General features: G+C 49.2%; 1 protein-coding gene across 2 annotated transcripts in view; it reads right to left on the bottom strand.

The window, feature by feature from the left end:
* glipr2l (GLI pathogenesis-related 2, like) overlaps positions 1-10,958 on the bottom strand; it is a 123,267-nt gene extending 112,309 nt beyond the window's left edge. Inside the window, exons 1-2 of one of the 2 annotated variants that reach the window (XM_072508914.1) lie at positions 10,568-10,958; positions 10,380-10,488 (exon numbers count right to left, since the gene is read on the bottom strand). In XM_072508914.1, the coding sequence (XP_072365015.1) occupies positions 10,380-10,488; positions 10,568-10,580 (122 nt within the window). In that variant the 5' untranslated portion in view covers positions 10,581-10,958. The remainder of the gene's footprint in view (positions 1-10,379; positions 10,489-10,567) is intronic. The other variant, XM_072508913.1, reaches the window with a different exon arrangement.
* Between the last annotated feature and the right edge of the window lie 10,678 nt (positions 10,959-21,636).

The raw sequence follows: 21,636 nt of genomic DNA, 5'->3' as shown, positions 1-21,636 counted from the left end.
ATCGTGTCTCGCTCACCTAAGCAGCTTTCAGTCCCAGTACGATAAGGTCTACCAAGACACGCAACGCGCGGTATTGGTAAGAGAAGAGACAGAACTTCAAGTCGACCAATTAAAGATGCAATGTAAGGATTTAAAGGCAGCCCTACGAGCACTGCACAGTTCCACCACGGAACAAAGGCAGAGTTCGGTGGACCACGCCAATGCCGAAAGCAAAAATTGCAGACCTGCAATCTCTGCTCTCAGTACAAAATGTTTTCCAAGATACATTTGGACCCCAGCTAGATCAGGAAAATGGCCCCGATTGGCAGGAGCTAAATGAAACTGCCCATCGCTATGTGCATGGAGCATGTACTCATAATACCCAGAAAAGGAAAGCACCCCCACCCCCGACTGCACAGGTAGTGCACAATCCCATGAACCCTGTCATCACACAGCGCAGGGCCACAAAAGACAGAGACCCCGATTTTCTGTACCCCACCCCATTAACCGTCACCCAATTAAGGGACGCGAGTGACAAAATCAAACCGTTCCAACCCACATTGGACCCGCACCTTGGGAACAGTCCATTCAGGGAAGGTCAGAACAAGGAAAAGTAGAGGAAGAGCATCCAGTCCGGACACATCAAAACCCCGCATGGGTAATCGAGGGAAGAAACAGCCCACAGCAGCCTAAATCACAAGAATGCTACAATTGTGGACAGTTAGGACATTACGCCCGGGAAAGCAATGCCCCCCAGAAACAGCAGCGAAACCAGCAGGCAAATGCCCCAAATAAGAGCAAAGCCAAGCCCATTCAGAGTGTTAGCGCTCGTTCCGAGAACACAGACATGAACGGCACCGATTGACAGTGTTCGGACTCCCCAACTTGGGTCTGCAACACCCTTTGGGACAAGTCCGGAAGACCGGTAGTAGCAGGCACAGTCCGGGAACACCCCATAGAATTTCTTTGGGACACAGGAGGGTCCCGTACCACGTTAAATTCCTCCACAATGTTCCAACGGGATACATGGGCCACCACAGACACCATTACCCTTAGCGGCTTCACAGGACACTTACAGCAGGGACATATTACGGCCCCGTGGCTATTCAGATAGGCAACATTAAGACAAAACACCCCGTTGTTCTAGTAGATCTACCCCAGACAGCCAAACACATTTTGGGGATAGATTTCATTAGCTCTCACAATCTTTTGTTCGACCCCGTCAATAGATGTGTGTGGAGAATGGCAAAGGCAGCACGAGCACCCGCCATGCTCACAGTTGGGGACTACGCACACAGGATTAGCGCAGTAGGAGACTTCTGGCTTGATCCATGAACCATTAGTCAAGACAAAGAAGTTAAAGACGTTTTACAGAAACACAAAGCATCTTTTGCCCAGCACAAGCACGACTACGGCAAGATCGCAGGTTTAGTTATCACAGGTCCCGATCCTAAACCCCAGAAACAGTATGGTTTCCCCCAACAAGCAGAGGGAGAAATTGCAAAAGTCATCCAAAGTTTACTTGACCAAGGCGTACTTCATTCAGTAGCCTCAACTAACAATGCCCCAATTTGGCCCGTAAGGAAACCCGATGGCTCATGGCGACTGACCACCGATTATAGGGAACTAAACAAACGTGACCCCATTAGCAGCCCCCACCGTGGCCACGAGTCCCGAGACAAATGTTGAAACAAGGACTCCAGTCGAACTTTTTCACGGTTTTGGACATCAGCAACGGCTTTTGGTCCATTCCATTGGATAAAGCGTGCCAATACAAATTTGCTTTCACCTTCCAGGGACAGAAATACACGTGGACGTGCCTACCACAAAGCTCCCACACCTCCTCCATTTTCCACAGACAATTGGCAAATGGATTAGCTAAATTTTCCTGACCCGAATGCCTCGTTCAGTATGTAGACGACTTACTCCTACAGACGGACACTCAGGGAGAGCACATTTTGCTTCTCACCAAATTATTAGGACTCCTTCACGACATCGGATGTAAAGTTAACCCCAAAAAGACCCAGATTCTCCAGGAAAAGGTCATTTATTTAGGCACAGTAATCACCCATGGTAAACGCAGGATCGAGGAGAAACGCATTGACTCCATTGTTAAGTTACCCTTGCCCCATGTTACAGCCCTACGGTCATTTCTAGGATTGGTTGGCTACTGCAGGAACCACAGACGGTTTTGCCACAAAGGCAGCCCCTCTTTCCGAGCTCCTAAAAAAGCAAGCCCCATGGAAATGGCTTCCACAGCACACGGATGCCGTGGATGCATTGAAAGGTGCCCTGAGCACAGCTCCCGCTTTACAGGTACCAGACGCGCTCTCCCCATACGCAATAGAAGTAGCATCCACCGACCGAACCCTTTCGGCCGTGCTCCGTCAGGAAAGACACGATTGTTCAGGCCCCGTATCATAAGCCTCACGAGATCTCGATCCGGTAGAGCAAGGATTTTCTGCCTGAGAAAGGCACTTGCTCGCAGTTTTTTGGGCTGTTCAGTACTTTGCGTACATAACAGGACTCAACCCCGTAACCATTTTGACAGAGCACACCCCAACCCAACTTCTACTAGACAGTAGACTAAAGGACGGCACAGTCAGCCAAATTCGCACAGCACGATGGACCCTACTCCTACAAGGACAGGACATTACGGTTAAAAGGACTAAGACACACAGGTTTCTAGCAGACAATTTACAGTACGCAGGCACCCCACGAGTGTGAGATCATTACAGGACCCTTTGTCCCCAAATCAGCTCCCCCGAAACCATGTACTACACCCCAGAGACCCCAACCCACAGATACAGACGCAGCTCTTGGGATTTATGTGGATGGCTCCTCCACAGTTTAAAATCGTAAAAGAATCACAGGTTGCGGTATTTATGTAGAGGATACGCGTGAGAAGAAATCTCACTGAAATTGCCTGGACATCTAGGTTCGCAGGCAGCCGAATTAGCAGCCTTAGCCTACATTGTACAGCACCCCGACTCGTTCCCGACCCCAGCCAACATATACTCCGACAGCCTATTTGTCTGCAATCGCTTAACTGATTTCCTACCCCTGTGGGAATCTAGAGGTTTTGTTTCCGTCGACGGAAAACCCCTATCCTCAGCCCCATTACTCCAGCATATCCTCAAGACAGCTAAAGGCCGTATATACGGTATCGTTAAGGTTCGCAGCCACCATCGTTCTTCCCCCCCGGTAACGTTAAGGCAGACGCCCCAGCAAAAGCAGGTTCCAGACATGGTCACTTTTGGAATCCCCCGCCCCCCGAGAGTGCCCCAGTACACGCGGCCCAGGTCTCACAGACCAATATTCAAGATTTAGGTCAAGCACAGAAGGAAGACGAAAAGCTCAGGGAAGTTTTAAAAGGTAACTTCCCAGCCCCCTATGATAAGTACAGACACGCTTTAACAGCACACGATGGCATAATGTTAAAAGACGGTATTTATGTGGTCCCCACCCAAGATACAAAACCAGATTATTTGACAATTCCATGACAACCATGGACACCAAGGGATAGATTCAACCCTTGCCCACCTCAGACCTCTCTGCTGGTGGCCCGATTTAAAATCCAATGTGACTCATTACATTGAGAATTGTTTGATTTGCGCCCAGAACAATCCAGACAGGTAAGCGAAGAAAGGTCAACTCAGTCACACCCGCCCTGTTAATGGCCCCTGGACAAATCTACAGAGAGATTATATAGGTCCCCAACCCCCCTGCAAAAATGGTTTCAAATATGTGTTGGTAGTGATCGACACCTGGATGGAAGCTTTTCCATCTAGAACTAACACGGCTAAAACGACAGGCAAGGTGGGGGACCCCCCGTAGTATCGAGTCAGACCAAGGCTCACACTTCACAGGACGCGTCATTAAAAATGTCCTCACAATTATCGGCATACGACAAAAAATTCATATAGCCTATCACCCCCAATCCAGCGAGATTGTAGAACGCATGAATTAAACCCTCAAAGCAACCCTTTGGAAAATGGTATAGCAGCATAATACAACATGGGACACAGTTCTCCCATTTGCACTCATGTTCATTAGGAACACGGTATCGACTTCAACAGGATACACCCTCATGACCGGACGACCCATGAAGGGAACAGAATACTTATTAGGGCTTGGTTTGGCCAGCCCCACAGTCACCGCCCTCACGCATGAGAAAGCAGTACAACAAATCCTGGAAAACGTTAAAGCAGCCCAGCTTTAGGCTTGGCACACGGAAAAAACAGAGTAAAGCATGTTTTGATAAAACAGTACACCCAACAGAATTTTCAGTAGGACAGCAAGTCATGCTCTCCCTGTACAACCCCAGTTCATTCCTTTCCCCCAAATTCACAGGACCCTACTCAATTTCAGACAAAGTCAGCCCCTCCGTTTATAAGAACACTTATCCTAATGGCAAGTCAGATGGTTTCACATAAACCAGCTTAAGGTTTAAGGCACACAGTGCAACCACTCCCACCACATTTCACTCGCAGTAGCAGACGAACACACCCCGCCCATGAACGAGCTATTCCTACCCTCCCCCAACCAGTCCAGCCCGTCCACAGACACCACTTCGACTCCACCCCCAGACACACGACTCCGCCCCTCCCTTCATTCGATCGACAGCGACAGCACTGATACGTTACGACCTCATGGAACCGCCACACGATTTAAATTCTGCACCAGGCCCCACTCCCAGCGACTCCGAACAGGATATGTTTGACCCCTATGAAACCACGTATGTAAAAGCCCCTGAACTGGACCCACCGCCCGATGACAATGGATTGCCCCCTACTGCCTCCACCCTCGACACTAAGGATTGGCACCGTGACAATTCCTACTGACTCATCCGTAACGATGAGATGGACCCCACATTGGCCCAGGCCACCTTGGCACAGCTACTCCAGTCACGAGTGTGGCAACCGGGAGAAGATGATGACTCAGAGTCTGACTCCCACCAGGCCAGCCCCTTTGCGACTCTTTTTACAGTAGAACAATGAGGTGTCCAGATGATGAGAAGGAACCGATTGACATTTACGGTGTCCTTCTTTTCGATGGAGCCTGCCCGCTTTCTTGTTTCAGCTTATTTTTTTTGTAAAATGTTGAATGTTTGGATGTTGTTTGACTCACGATAGTTTATTCATGGCCCCACGCCAAATCTTGATGCAGTCATAACTGCTCTTTTAATGCCACATGGCAGTCAAAGGGACAGGTTTGTCGACAGACACCAGCTGATACAGTCAAACTACTCTTCTGATTCGACGGCAATCATACCCCCCTGAGGACACCCATCTGGTCATTTACCATTACGGTAAAATGATATAGTGTAGATTTATTTGTTCTTAAGGGCAGCACGGTAGCATTGTGGATAGCACAATTGCTTCACAGCTCCAGGGTCCCAGGTTCGATTCCGGCTTGGGTCACTGTCTGTGCGGAGTCTGCACGCCCTCCCAGTGTCTGCGTGGGTTTCCTCCGGGTGCTCCGGTTTCCTCCCACAGTCCAAAGATGTGCGGGTTAGGTGAATTGGCCAATGATAAATTGCCCTTAATGTCCAAATTGCCCTTGGTGTTGGGTGGAGGTGTTGACTTTGGGTAGGGTGCTCTTTCCAAGAGCTGGTGCAGACTCAAAGGGCCGAATGGCCTCCTTCTGCACTGTAAATTCAATGATAATCTATGATTAATCTCGGACAAAGGTTCGGCACAACATCGTGGGCCGAAGGGCCTGTTCTGTGCTGTATTTTCTATGTTCTATGTTCTATGGTCAGCTAGGCTTGGGTAGTGCACCTACGACACTGGTCACCGCCCTACCCGAGGATTCCACACATTCTTGCCCCCATTCGGAGCTTCTATTTCAAAACTCTTTTACTGTTTCTTAGGATGTGGTTTAAAGAATGCTCTTTGCCACAAGTTTTATTTGCTTTCCGGCGACCCTTAGGTCGCTATCCCCACACGTTATTTACATGTTCAAACACTTGGGTGAAACGATTTGCTGCTGGGTGCCGAAATTGTCTGCCCACTCAGCGCATCGATCACACAGGCTGCGAGACTGCTCGCACTGTGACAGTATTTTCTTTTTCGGAGGTCTTGTCCCCAAAAATATTTGGTTTAAAAAAAAAATATATGGTGACAATTTTAATGGGCAATTGATGACAAAAGGAGAGACAGACAGACATATGAGATATTAAACAAGGTAATAACATATTATGCTTGTGCCTGCAGGAAATCCAAAACACCAGAAGACAGAGGAAGACCAAGAGAAAAATGAAGACGGACATAATGACATAATGCACATTTGGATCATCGTGGGATCACTACAGTTGCGCGCAGAAGCAACCCACCTAACCCCCACCACACAGGCCGTGAATGTATCCCATCACTGCCATATACACCCAGAAACTGCCACTGACACACCAACCTGGTGCGACAACCTCATAAAATGGTATTCCCTTTCATACATCGAGGAAGCCCTACTAGTGATAGCAATACTCTGCAGTGTCTTCCAGCCACTGAGACTTCTAAATTGGCGAAGGAAAGCCTCCCGCACTCCAGTATACACACTTAGACCCCTTATTTTCGGACTCCAGCAATCCCCCCCCACTCTCTCTAAATAAATAAAGTGCATCGATTATTGTTTTTTGATTTGTTCTAATAAAAGAAAGGATTTGAATTTTCTGTACTTGACCGCCAAGATACAGAGAAATGTAACGCTGCTATTGTATAGTTTTATACTATTTGTAAATTCTTTTTATTGGCTAAACAGCCTGAATAAAGTTTAGAGGAAGATAGTTAGAGGTTCTTGTGTTTGAAGAAAGAAATGTAATGCATGCTTGAATGTTATAGTGATATGATGTAAATAAAAGCAATTTAGGTAAAGGTTCGAATCCATAGGACAGAGTAGGATAGAACCTGTCCTTGACTGCGGGTGCTCGACCTAGGCAGAGAATAAAGAAGATTCAGTAATGTGATCCTTCACGATTCGCGTTGAGGATCATAAGCAGGGAGTGTAACTATCTGGGATGGCCACTTTCAGCATATAAAATGGACACTCGCAGAGCATGCAGGGAAAAATGGACAATGCAAAGTAACAAGCAGGCACAGAGCCTGAATGTGTATTTAGAAGACCGATTTGCGAAACTTGAGGAACAACATCTCATCTTCCAGTTAGGCACGCTACAGCCTTCCGGCCTGAACATCGAATTCAACAACTTCAGATGATCAGCTCTACCCACCTCGACCCATTTGTTTTCATCCCATTTCATTTTAACTGTCTTTTACCATTTCTTTCTTTGTTAATATATATTTAATTGAATTTCTCCCCCCCCTCCAATCTTATCCACCTTTCCATCACCTTTCTCCTCTTTGCTTCCCCCTTCTGCTCCCCCCACATCTACAGTTCACCCTCTGATGTTAGTTTCCCTGCTATTTGACCTTTCACATCTTTTGTTCTCTCTGGGGTCTGCCATTAGCTCGCTTTCCCCTTGGTTTCTGTGGCCATTAGCACCCGGTTTCCCTGGGTTTCTGTGGCTGTGACTCATCTTTCATTCTCACTCCACAGTATAAATATTTCCCACTTTCTCGGTCTGTTAGCTTTGACAAAGAGTCATCGGACTCGAAACGTTAGCTCTTTTCTCTCCCTACAGATGCTGCCAGACCTGTTGAGATTTTCCAGATTCTCTTTCGTTTCAGATTCCAGCATTCGCAGTAATTTGCTTTTACCTCCCATTGTTAATTTCCCTTTTTAGGTGGGCCCCGTTGGGATTTACTTTTCTGTGTTGTAAATACCCCCTTTTTCAAAAAACTATATTGCGCTAATTTCCCCCAGTTGATTTAAAGGTGGGGCCTGAGTCATTGGTCCTCCCTGCCAGAGGCTGGGTGGGATTGTATTAAGGTGAATGTTTTGCCTGGATTGTTATCTCCCCTGCAGATGTTGCCAATCATATTGTCGGCTAGAATCTTAAAGGGGATCAATGGAACGATCAGTTTGTTTACATGGAATAAAAAGAAGCCTCGTTCACGTTGCAGTTTTTAGGTTCTAAGGGGGTCCTGGCGTCCTGAATATTAGAATGTGCCAATTACCCTCTAATCTTAGGTTTATAAGGGATTGGTGGCACAGCGCCAGGGACCCAGGATCGATTCCGAACTTGGGTGACTCAGTTTAAGATTCTGTACTGCTTGCACGTCATTCCAAGTTTGAGCCACAAGTTTCATCCTGCTATATCCCCGTGGTGCCTAAAGTGCCTGGTAGTCAAGGGTGATTATGTACACCACGTACGGACCTGTGTCAAGATTCAATCCTATTGGTCTGGTGTAGTTGAGGAGCTGGAGAGGATATTTGGCACAGCCTTAGAACTTGTTCCTTTGTTCCTAATTCTGGGTCTTCCAGACAGGAGGATTATTGACTTTAATGAAAAGAGGCTGTATAATATCCTGGGCGCGATTCTCCGAGCCCCGTGCCGGGCCGGAGAATCGGCGCAACCACGCCACGCCGCCGGCACGCGATTCTCCGAGGTGCAGAGAATCGGCGCCATTTGCGCCGGTGCGTTTGGCGCGGCGCCGGTCACTGTTCGCGGCCAGGCCGCCGATTCTCCGGCCCAAATGGGCCGCGCGGAAGCGGCAGAGTCCTGCCGGCGCCGTTCACCCCTGGTCGCTGCCTGCGCGAAGGGTCGGGGGGGCGGCCTGTGGGGCGGGGAAAAGCACTCCTTCACCGGGGGGGTCCTCCGATGGGATCTGGCTCACGATCGGGGCTCACTGATCGGCATGCCGGCCTCTCTTTCCCCCCCCCCCGGGCCTACTTTGTTCCTCTTCCGGCCCCAGAACCCCCATGCCATGTTGCGTCAGGGCCGGAGCGTACCGTGAGTCTACCGCGCATGCATCGCTTGGCGCTTCGCCACTGCGCATGCGCGTGTTTGCGCCGCCCCCAGTCCGTGCCAGGATGTAAGGCTGGAGCGCCGTGAACCACTCCAGCGCCAAGCTGGCCCCCTGTGGAGGTCAGAATCCCTACTGCCCGCGCCCGTTTTGTGCCGTCGTGAAACACGATGGCGTTCACGACAGCACGGATACTTAGTCCCCCGATCGGTGAATCGCACCCCCTAACCTTTATAGCTTGGAAAAATATCCTCTGCTCCTGGATCAGTGACAAGTACCTTTCAATTCAAAACTGGCATAAAATCATAGAATGTATTCTTATGGAATTCTTGACGTCTGTGCTCTTGTCTGTGATCCGTTCAAAGTCTGATACATTCTGTAAAGTATGGGACCCAATGTCACATTTTTAGTCTCTGCTTTGACTGATCTGCTCCTGCAAAGTTTTCCATGAGCCATATTGCAAGTCTTGATCTCGCAATATATAAAAGGTGGGCACCTTGATATATTATCCTATCATGTTTAGATGGCTTTATCGTCTACCCCCCCTCGAGTTCCTGATTGAGCTGGTCTAAATGGAGGCACTAGTTCTCAAGGACAGTTCTGAATTTATCCTTTCTCTGTTCTGACATTTGCAGAAATAGTTGTGTTTTAAAAATGTGTTGCATTGTCTATAAAAATGATAAAACTGTAACAATATACAGAGATAGAAAGAGACAGAGAGGAGTCAATACAAGCAGAGCATCCAAGAAACAAACAGTCCAGACAATAGAGAGGGAGACAGAGACACACACACAGTCAACACCAGCAGAGCATCCAAAAAACAGTCGACAATACAGAGAGAGAGACAGTCAACACCAGCAGAGCATCCAAAAAACAGTCGACAATACAGAGAGAGAGAGAGAGAGAGAGAGAGTCAACACCAGCAGAACATCCAAAAAACAGTCCAGACAATACAGAGACAGTCAACACCAGCAGAGCATCCAAAAAACCATCCAGACAATACAGAGAGACAGTCAACACCAGCAGAGCATCCAACAAACAGTCGACAATACAGAGAGTCAACACCAGCAGAACATCCAAAAAACCATCCAGACAATACAGAGAGACAGTCAACACCAGCAGAGCATCCAACAAACAGTCGACAATAGAGAGAGCGAGACAGTCAACACCAGCAGAGCATCCAAAAAACAGTCAACAATACAGAGAGCGAGACAGTCAACACCAGCAGAGTATCCAACAAACAGTCGACAATACAGAGAGAGAGAGACAGTCAACACCAGCAGAGCATCCAAAAAACAGTCGACAATACAGAGAGCGAGACAGTCAACACCAGCAGAGCATCCAACAAACAGTCGACAATACAGAGTCAACACCAGCAGAGCATCCAACAAACAATCGACAATAGAGAGACACGGTCAACACCAGCAGAGCATCCAAAAAAACTGTTCAGACAATAGAGAGAGAGAGAGAGAGAGAGACACACAGTCAACACTAGCAGAGTATCCAATAAAGTCTAGACAATAGGAAGAGGCTTACTGTTGTGCTTCTTTGCAAAGTTTGCTGCATAGTTTCAATCCAGAAGCACCATGTTTTTTCCTGTAATCGTTGTGCGTTTTTAAAACTTCACGGGGAAACTCCTTGGAAGCTGAAATAGTAAATTTAAAAATCACAAATGTAAAAATAAACAAAGAGACAATGATCCGAATGCGTGTGGAAACACTGACCTGATTTGCCCATGTTGGCTACTTGCTGGAGAACCAGAGGGAATGATGAAAAAAGTTGGGAACTGGCTGAGGTGGAACGCACTGAGCTCACACTCTGGTTACCTCATTCAGACCGCCAAAGCCTTTTAAGGAATAAGAAAAAACCTTTTCCGGAATGAGGACCAGAGAGAGAGAGAGAGAGACCGGCCGATGGCCCCGGCTGGCGGGCTGTAGCTCCGCCCAAAGTTCGCTCCCCGGGTGCAGCTCCGCCCAAAGTTCGCTCCCCGGGTGCAGCTCCGCCCAAGGCTCGCTCTCCGGGTCCAGGACTCACTCCCCAGAGTGCAGCTAAGTCAGGATGCAGCTCTGTCCATGATTTACTCCCCAGGCCCCATAGACCAGCAAAGCTCCGACAGAATGATTCCAGATGGTTCATGGATCGTACTGAGTCCCCCAAGGTTCAATTGTACAGCCAGATTATCGCAATACAGTTGTGCTTCAAAATGTATTGCAAAAATAAGAATGGGTTAAATGCACAGGCTGGTGAATTTAAAAAAAGCCTGGAATCCATTTGGTTAAGTGTTAAGAAACAAAACAAGCCCAACACAAATTCCACTACCTGGGGTTCCAAATCGCTAATGACCGGACAGGGGTCCACAAATGGAACTTGACAAGTCTGACAGAGGAAGTCAAAAAGGACCTGCAGAGATGGAACACACTCCCACTCTCCATGGCGGGGAGAGTACAGTCGATCAAAATGAATGTACTGCCCAGACACCTCTTCCTTCTAAGACCCATCCTGATTTATATCCCCAAGGCCTTTTTTAATTCACTGGACAAATTAATCATTGTGTTTGTATGGGGGGGGGGGGGGGGGATGCTTTCACAAAGAAGGTCCTCCAGAAAACAAAATCCAGGGGAGGGCTAGCCCTCCCAAACCTACAATACTACCACTGGGCAGCGACAGTGGAAAGAGTGATGGGATGGATAAAGGAGCCAGAAGCTGAATGGGTGCACGCGGAGGAGGCCTCCTGCTCTGGGACCTCGCCACGGCAGCACTCCCATCCCCAACCAAAAAACACTCCAGCAGCCCAGTGGTGGTAGCCACCCTCCAGGCTTGGAACCAACTACGGCAGCAATTCAGACTGACCGAAATGTCCGACAAAGCCCCCATCTGCAATAACCACAGGTTCACACCAGCACTCACTGACGCCACCTTTAAAAGATGGACACAGGACGGGGCGAAATTGACAGGGACCTATACGCTGACGGTAGGGTCACAACACTGGATGAACTGACGGAGAGATTCCAGCTAGCTAAGGGCAATGAACTCAAGTACATGTAGCTTAAAAACTTCCTACGGAAGGAGACAAGGAAATAACCGTGACCACCACGACCGACATTATTAGAAGAGCCATTGGGTGCAGACATCCTAGGCAGAGGGAAGTGTAATGACATGTCCGAACTTGAGAGGGCAGACACCAAACTGGACACGACGAGGAGGAAATGGGAGGAAGACTTGGGGTTTGAAATAGGTTGGGGATTATGGACCGAAGCACTGCACAGGGTCAACTCCACATGCGCAAGGCTCAACCTAAAACAGCTATAAGTGGTACATAGAGCCCACTTGATCAGGTTCTTCCTGGATGTGGACGATAGATGTGAACGGTGCCAAGGAGGCCTGGCCAACCACACCCACATGTTCTGGTCTTGCCCCAGACTTGCTGGGTACTGGACAGCCTTCTTCGAGGCAATGTCCAAAGTGGTGGGGATGAGGGTGGAGCCATGCCCGAACGTAGCGGTCTTCGGGGTATCAGAACAGCCAGATCTCTCCATGGAGAGGAGGGTGGGCACCCTTGCCTTTGCCTCCCTGATCGCCGCCGTAGAAGCCTGACAGCAGCACCACTCAAAGCTGCAGAATGGCTACCGACCTGTCGGAGTTTCTGCAAATGGAGAAAGTCAAATTCGGCATCCTTGGGTCGGAAGAGGGCTTCCACAAAACATGGGAGCCATTCACCGGACTGTTTCAAAGAACAAGAACAAAGAAATGTACAGCACAGGAACAGGCCCTTCGGCCCTCCAAGCCCGTGCCGACCATGCTGCCCGACTAAACTACAATCTTCTACACTTCCTGGGTCCGTATCCCTCTATTCCCATCCTATTCATGTATTTGTCAAGATGCCCCTTAAATGTCCCTATCGTCCCTGCTTCCACCACCTCCTCCGGTAGCGAGTTCCAGGCACCCACTACCCTCTGCGTAAAAAACTTGCCTCGTACATCTACTCTAAACCTTGCCCCTCTCACCTTACACCTATGCCCCCTAGTAATTGACCCCTCTACCCTGGGGAAAAGCCTCTGACTATCCACTCTGTCTATGCCCCTCATAATTTTGTAGACCTCTATCAGGTCGCCCCTCAACCTCCCTCGTTCCAGTGAGAACAAACCGAGTTTATTCAACCGCTTCTCATAGCTAATGCCCTCCATACCAGGCAACATTCTGGTAAATCTCTTCTGCACCCTCTCTAAAGCCTCCACATCCTTCTGGTAGTGTGGCGACCAGAATTGAACACTATACTCCAAGTGTGGCCTAACTAAGGTTCTAGACAGCTGCAACATGACTTGCCAATTCTTATACTCAATGCCCCGGCCAATGAAGGCAAGCATGCCGTATGCCTTCTTGACTACCTTCTCCACCTGTGTTGCCCCTTTCAATGACCTGTGGACCTGTACTCCTAGATCTCTTTGACTTTCAATACTCTTGAGGGTTCTACCATTCACTGTATATTCCCTACCTGCATTAGACCTTCCAAAATGCATTACCTCACATTTGTCCGGATTAAACTCCATCTGCCATCTCTCCACCCAAGTCTCCAAACAATCTAAATCCTGCTGTATCCTCTGACAGTCCTCATCGCTATCCGCAATTCCACCAACCTTTGTGTCGTCTGCAAACCTACTAATCAGACCAGTTACATTTTCCTCCAAATCATTTATATATGCTACAAGGAGTCCAGGTAGGCCTCGAAGCATCGGAGCCAGTATTTTAAAATTTCCTTTGCCTCCGGTGTCCATGCTTCCAGATTGAGCTTCTCTGGTTTTAGACCTGCGTCCATCCTGATGTAGTTTAGCTTATTAAATTGTTGTACCCTCAATAAAGACGCTAGAGAGTAAAACGGTAAAGAAGGCTTTAATAAGCTAAGAACTAGCCTGGTGCCGAGACGGGTGCTTACTGGGTGCCGCCTACAAGGCGGGTGCAGAGGGTTTCAGGACCTATTTGTGACCAACACATAAATAAATAAGTAGTCAGGAGCCACGGAGAAATAGCCAGGACAAGATAGAAAGAGGAAAGCGAGGGAGGACCTGGGGGGAGCAAGATGAGGTAGCAAAACCCAGCAGGAAAGAAAGGGGGCAGCAGTGAAGAAGGGGGAAAGGGGGGGTAGGGAGGGAGGGGGGCAGAGAGCGGGGGAGAACAAAAACGGGGAGCCAGAAGGGGGTAGGGATAAGAGAACAAAAAGGAGGGGAGCACAGGGGAGGACAACAGCAGCATCAACCACAGCAGGGCGAGAGAACGCAAGGAAAAACAGGAAGGAGAAACGAGCAATGGCCAATGCCGAAGCAACTGCACCAAAGAATGTAAAGAGCATTAGGGGGACCACCCTGATGCCCTCCCCACTCTAGTTTGATGTTCTGTAAAAAGAAAGAGAAAATAGAAGAGAGGGGAGGAAAGACCCTGATAACAAATGGACTTATGATTTCACTTCACCCACACCGGACTTCGTTTTTTTAAACAGGGGTGAATGTGATGAACGGTTACTGTATTACTGTACCCTTATGATCATGTAAGGTGATGTCTCCTTTAAGACCGGGCTTGAAACCCTGGGGGACTCCACCTCCGGCTCCGCCCACCTGGGAGTCGTATATAAGGGGCGGCCTTGTAGGCGGCACCCAGTAAGCACCCGTCTCGGCACCAGGCTAGTTCTTAGCTTATTAAAGCTTCTTTACCGTTTTACTCTCTAGCGTCTTTATTGAGGGTACAACAATTTAATAAGCTAAACTACATCAGGATGGACGCAGGTCTAAAACCAGAGAAGCTCAATCTGGAAGCATGGATACCGGAGGCAAAGGAAATTTTTAAAGACTGGCTCCAATGCTTCGAGGCCTACCTGGACTCCTCAGAGACTCCCATCCTGGGGTCACGCAAGCTGCGCCTACTCCACGCCCGGGTGAGTCACAGAATCTCCGCCACGCTCGAAAAGGCGACTACCTATGAAGAGGCGTTCGAGATACTACGCAAGCGGTTTGTCAAACCCATCAACGAGGTACATGCCCGGCATCTGCTCTCTACCTGCCAGCAGCGCTCGGGGGAAACGCTCGACGAATTTGTAGAAAAACTCACCGCGCGCGCCAGGGACTGTGACCATCTGGATGTGACGGGGGAAATCCATAGACACCTGCACATCAGAGACGCTTTCGTGTCCGGCATCCGCTCGACCTACATCCAGTAGCGGCTACTCGAAAATGGGGCAAAAGACCTCCAGGACACGCTAACGCTTGCCTCCTTGCTGGAAGTGGCCCGACATAATTTGCGCACGTACCCTGCGAGTCCCCCTCAGACTTCCCCAGACTCGCCCACGTTATGGGCCTGCGCTGCGCGGTGGCCCACCCAGACCGGGTGCACACTGTGCTATTTCTATGGGCAGGGCCAGCACCCACGCCCAAGCTGCCCAGAACGCTATGCCATCTGCAGCGACTGCGGGAAGAAGGGGCATTTTGCAAGGGTCTGCCTGGCCAGGCCCAAGGACCAGAAGCACAAAGAACAGCAGGCCTAAAAATCAGGCTCACAGGCCCGTAGGCCTCGCAATGCGGCAGCGCATCGACCCGACACGCCCCGTTCTGACGCGTCATCTGCCTCCTGCGAATCATGGGGGGCGGTCATTTTGGCGGGGGCCATCTTCTCGACCCGACTCGTGCGACCGACGGTGGTGGCCATTTTACGAATCCGACTTGGCTGAGGACTCGGACTACCCGCAACTGGCAGCGATCACCCTCGACCAAACACGGCCAAAACACCTGCAGAACTCTATGATGAAGGTCCAGTTCAACGGGCATGACACTCCATGCCTTTTTGACTCCGGGAGCACGGAGAGCTTTATTCATCCAGAAACGGAAGTCCACCTCCGGGGTCTCGCTTCCACCTTGGCTGACGGCTCCGGGACCTGTTCCTCTCCAGAGGCATGCGAGGAGCCATAAAATGGAGCCCCTGGTCCAGAGGGTCCGATTACTACACGCGAACTCCAGATACGCCTACGTTGAGTACCCCGACGGCAGGCAAGATACGGTTTCCCTCCGAGATCTGGCACCCGCTGGTTCCCCCACTACAGATGCCGCCTCCCTCACAGCTCCCCTGCGTGATCCGGCACCCACAGCCCGTCCCCCACCCCCCGGTCCTACTCCCTGTCGGTGGACACCAACCGCGCGCGCCCCCCCCCCCCTCTACACCCCCCGCCGGCGCTGGCACCGCTACCCCCAGCCCCAGCTATTTCCCCTGCGCCCCGATCCTCTACCCCGACCTGGACCAAGGCTCCGACCACCGTGCTCCCGGATGTACCCTCAACTAAGATGTCCATGTCCGCCGCACCACCGCCCGAGCTGAGGAGGTCGATGAGGACTATCAGGCCGCCGAAACAAATGGACTTATGATTTCACTTCACCCCCGCCGGACTTCGTTTTTTTAAACAGGGGTGAATGTGATGAACGGTTACTGTATCACTGTACCCTTATCATCGTGTAAGGTGATGTCCCCTTTAAGACCAGGCTTGGAACCCTGGGGGACTCCGCCTCCGGCTCCGCCCACCTGGGAGTCGTATATAAGGGGCGGCCTTGTAGGCGGCACCCAGTAAGCACCCGTCTCGGCACCAGGCTAGTTCTTAGCTTATTAAAGCCTTCTTTACCGTTTTACTCTCTCGCGTCGTTATTGAGGGTACAACAGACCCCCTGTCCTTCTACATTTCCTAGATCCTTTGTGCTTTGCTTTGCTATGTATAAACCTGTATTTATATTATGTACAAATCCCTATAAAAACATTTTTTTAAAAGAGTCGAGAAACAATAAAAATATGATTATGCAACTGGGGAATTCTGTAGGCCTCCGAACGGTGAGATAGAGAATGATAGGGGAACAACAGAGGGAAATCACAGAGATGGGCAAGAACTATAGATCGGGGTGATATTGGTGGATCTTAATTACATAAATATCAGTTAGGATAGTGTTAACGGGTAAGGAGGAGAGGTATTTCTGAAATGTGTTCAGATGAACCTCCTTGACCATATGTTCTTGGGCCAATTAGAAAGAAGCTGGATCTGGATACTGCAAAGTCTATAGGCCCTGATAATATTCCGGGAATGGTCATGAAAACATGTGCTCCAGAACTTGCCGTGCCCCTATTCAAGCTGTCCCAGTACAGCTACAACACTGGCATCTACCCAATCATGTGGATAATTGCCCAGGTATGTCCTGTGCACAAATATCAGGACAAATCCAACTGGGCCAATTACCGCCCTATCAGTCTACTCTCAATCATCAGTAAAGTGAAGGAAGGTGTCATCAATAGTGCTATCTGAAGACCATAAGACATAGGAGCAGAATTAGGCCACTCGTCCCATCGAGTCTGCTCCGCCATTCAATCATGGCTGATATTTTTCTTATCTCCAATCTCCTGCCTTCTCCCCATAACTGCTGATCCCCTTGTTAATCAAGAACCTATCTATCTCTGTCTTAAAGACACTCAGTGATTTGGCCTCCACAGCCTTCAGCGGCAAAGAATTTCACAGATTCACCACCCTCTGGCTGAAGAAATCAAATATCAAGCGCCACTTACTCAGCAATAGTCTGCTCCCGGACACTCAGTTTGGGTTCCGCCAGGATCACTCATTACAGCCTTGTTTCATAGAACATAGAAAAATACAGCACAGAACAGGCCCTTCGGCCCACAATGTTGTGCCGAACCTTTGTCCTAGATTAATCATAGATTATCATTGAATTTACAGTGCAGAAGGAGGCCATTCGGCCCATTGAGTCTGCACCGGCTCTTGGAAAGAGCACCCTATCCAAAGTCAACACCTCCACCCAACACTAAGGGCAATTTTGGACACTAAGGGCAATTTATCATGGCCAATCCACCTAACCTGCACATCTTTGGACTGTGGGAGGAAACCCACGCAGACACGGGGAGGATGTGCAGACTCCGCACAGGCAGTGACCCAAGCCGGAATCGAACCTGGGACCCTGGAGCTGTGAAGCAATTGTGCTATCCACAATGCTACCGTTCTGCCCTTAAGAACAAATACACCTACACTATATCATTTTACCATAATCCATGTACCTATCCAATAGCTGCTTAAAGGTCCCTAATGTTTCCGACTCAACTACTTCCACAGGCATGTAATTCCATGCCCCCACTACTCTCTGGGTAAAGAACCTATCTCTGACATCCCCCCTATATCTTCCACCATTCACCTTAAATTTATGTCCCCTTGTAATGGTTTGTTCCATCCGGGGAAAAAGTCTCTGACTGTCTACTCTATCTATTCCCCTGATCATCTTATAAACCTCGACCAAGTCGCCCCTCATCCTTCTCCGTTCTAATGAGAAAAGGCCTAGCACCCTCAACCTTTCCTCGTAAGACCTACTCTCCATTCCAGGCAACATCCTGGTAAATCTCCTTTGCACCTTTTCCAAAGCTTCCACATCCTTCCTAAAATGAGGCGACCAGAACTGTACACAGTACTCCAAATGTGGCCTTACCAAAGTTTTGTACAGCTGCATCATCACCTCACGGCTCTTAAATTCAATCCCTCTGTTAATGAACGCTAGCACACCATAGGCCTTCTTCACAGCTCTATCCACTTGAGTGGCAACTTTCAAAGATGTATGAACATAGACCCCAAGATCGCTCTGCTCCTCCACATTGCCATGAATTCTACCGTTAACCCTGTATTCCGCATTCATATTTGTCCTTCCAAAATGGACAACCTCACACTTTTCAGGGTTAAACTCCATCTGCCACTTCTCAGCCCAGCTCTGCATCCTATCTATGTTTCTTTGCAGCCGACAACAGCCCTCCTCACTATCCACAACTCCACCAATCATCGTATCGTCTGCAAATTTACTGACCCACCCTTCAACTCCCTCATCCAAGTCATTAATGAAAATCACAAACAGCAGAGGACCCAGAACTGATCCCTGCGGTACGCCACTGGTAACTGGGCTCCAGGCTGAATATTTGCCATCCACCACCACTCTCAGACTTCTATCGGTTAGCCAGTTCGTTATCCAACTGGCCAAATTTCCCACTATCCCATGCCTCCTTACTTTCTGCAGAAGCCTACCATGGGGAATCTTATCAAATGCCTTACTAAAATCCATGTACACTACATCCACTGCTTTACCTTCATCCACATGCTTGGTCACCTCCTCAAAGAATTCAATAAGACTTGTAAGGCAAGACCTACCCCTCACAAATTCGTGCGGACTATCCCTAATCAAGCAGTATTTTTCCAGATGCTCAGAAATCCTATCCTTCAGTACCCTTTCCATTACTTTGCCTACCACCGAAGTAAGACTAACTGGCCTGTAATTCCCAGAGTTATCCCTAGTCCCTTTTTTGAACAGGGGCACGACATTTGCCACTCTCCAATCCCCTGGTACCACCCCTGCTGACAGTGAGGACGAAAAGATCATTGCCAACGCCTCTGCAATTTCATCTCTTGCTTCCCATAGAATCCTTGGATATATCCCGTCAGGCCCGGGGGTTTTTCAAAATGCCCAACACATCTTCCTTCCTAACAAGTATTTCCTAGAGCTTGCCAGTCTGTTTCACACTGTCCCCTCCAACAATATGGCCCCTCTCATTTGTAAATACAGAAGAAAAGTACTCGTTCAAGACCTCTCCTATCTCTTCAGACTCAATACACAATCTCCCGCTACTGTCCTTGATCGGACCTACCCTCGCTCTAGTCATTCTCATATTTCTCACATATGTGTAAAAGGCCTTGGGGTTTTCCTTGATCCTACCCGCCAAAGATTGTTCATGCCCTCTCTTAGCTCTCCTAATCCCTTTCTTCAGTTCCCTCCTGGCTATCTTGTATCCCTCCAACGCCCTGTCTGAACCTTGTTTCCTCAGCCTTACATAAGTCTCCTTCCTCTTGACAAGACATTCAACCTCTCTTGTCAACCATGGTTCCCTCACTCGACCATCTCTTCCCTGCCTGACAGGGACATATGTATCAAGGACATGTAGTACCTGTTCCTTGAACAAGTTCCACATTTCACTTGTGTCCTTCCCTGACAGCCTATGTTCCCAACTTATGCACTTCAATTCTTGTCTGACAACATCGTATTTACCCTTCCCCCAATTGTAAACCTTGCCCTGTTGCACGCACCTATCCCTCTCCATTACTAAAGTGAAAGTCACAGAATTGTGGTCACTATCTCCAAAATGCTCCCCCACTAACAAATCTATCACTTGCCCTGGTTCATTACCAAGTACCAAGTTTCAAACATGGACAAAACAGCTGAATGCCAGAGGTGCGGTGAGAGTGAATGCCCTTGACATCAAGGCAATCAAGGCAGCATTTGACCACGGATGGCATCAAGGAGCCCTAGCAAAAATGGAAATCAGGGGGGAAACTCCATAAGATCGCCCAGCCGCACCAAGGCACTGGGTGGAGAAGCTGACCTCCACTCCAACAGAACCTGCCTGCGAGCAATCAGCGAGGCAAAAGCTAAAATATCTTCCCCCACTTCCTGTCTGCAGCTTTGCCAGGTTCTACACCCCCAAAGTGGCCTCCAGGGGCCCAGCCTCCAATTCCCTTTGTAAGATCGCCGACATGGTGCTGAAGAAGGAACCCCAAAGGTTTGCTAGCTTACGGCATGCCCAGAACATATGTAAATGAATCGCTGCCCTACCCCAACACCGCTCACACCTATCTTCTACCCCCTCAAACACTCGACTCATCCTAACCCTTGTGAAATGTGCCAACGCACCACCTTTAGTTGTATGGACCCGCGCCTTGCACATGACGAGGTGGCATTCACCCTCTGCAGAGCTTCACACCATACCCCCCCCCCTCCCCAGTTCTTCTTCCCAGTTGTCCTTAATCCCCTCCAGCATCACTATGTCCTCTGCCAGAATCCTCCCATAAATTCCTGAAGTGTTCTCCTTCTCCACCCCGCTAACAACATTACCCTCTCTACCAATGACGACAGTGGCAACACCAGAAAGGTTGGAAAGATCTTCCTAGCAAAATTCAGAGCCTGGAGGTATCCGAACCCTCCAACTGCGCTAACTCGTACTTATCCACTAATTCCCCCAGACTCGCAAACTGCCCCACCAGGAATAAATGATGCCACACTACTACCCCCTCTCCTCTGAACTTCTAAACCTGGCATTCAATCTAACTGGTTCAAACATGTGATTATCCCTAATCGGAGTCATTTTTGACCCTCCCCCCACCTTAAATGCTGCCGTAATTGGCTCCATACTTTTAATGTGGCCACCACCACCGGATTCCCTGAAACTTTCATAGAATTCATAGAATTTACAGTGCAGAAGGAGGCCATTCGGCCCATCGAGTCTGCACCAGCTCTTGGAGAAGAGCACCCTACCCAAGGTCAACACCTCCACACCCTATCCCCATAACCCAGTAACCCCACCCAACACTAAGGGCAATTTTGGACATTAAGGGCAATTTATCATGACCAATCCACCTAACCTGCACATCTTTGGACTGTGGGAGGAAACCGGAGCACCCGGAGGAAACCCACGCACACACGGGGAGGACGTGCAGACTCTGCACAGACAGTGACCCAAGCCGGAATCGAACCTGGGACCCTGGAGCTGTGAAGCAATTGTGCTATCCACAATGCTACCGTGCTGCCCACTTTCCCGGAACAAATGACAGCAGAGCCATCACTAACGCTCACAGCCCTGTCCCCTTACATGACTTAGCCTCCATCCTCATCTAGACTGCCTCCTGCTTCCCGCACCAGCCCGACACCTTCTCCGCATTCACTGCCCAGTAATAATACACGAG

The sequence above is a fragment of the Scyliorhinus torazame genome, chromosome 6, assembly GCF_047496885.1.
Source record: "Scyliorhinus torazame isolate Kashiwa2021f chromosome 6, sScyTor2.1, whole genome shotgun sequence".
NCBI classification, from domain to species: Eukaryota; Metazoa; Chordata; class Chondrichthyes; order Carcharhiniformes; family Scyliorhinidae; genus Scyliorhinus; species Scyliorhinus torazame.
Note: the sequence above shows the minus strand (reverse complement) of the source record. Positions and strands in the feature narration are given on the sequence as shown.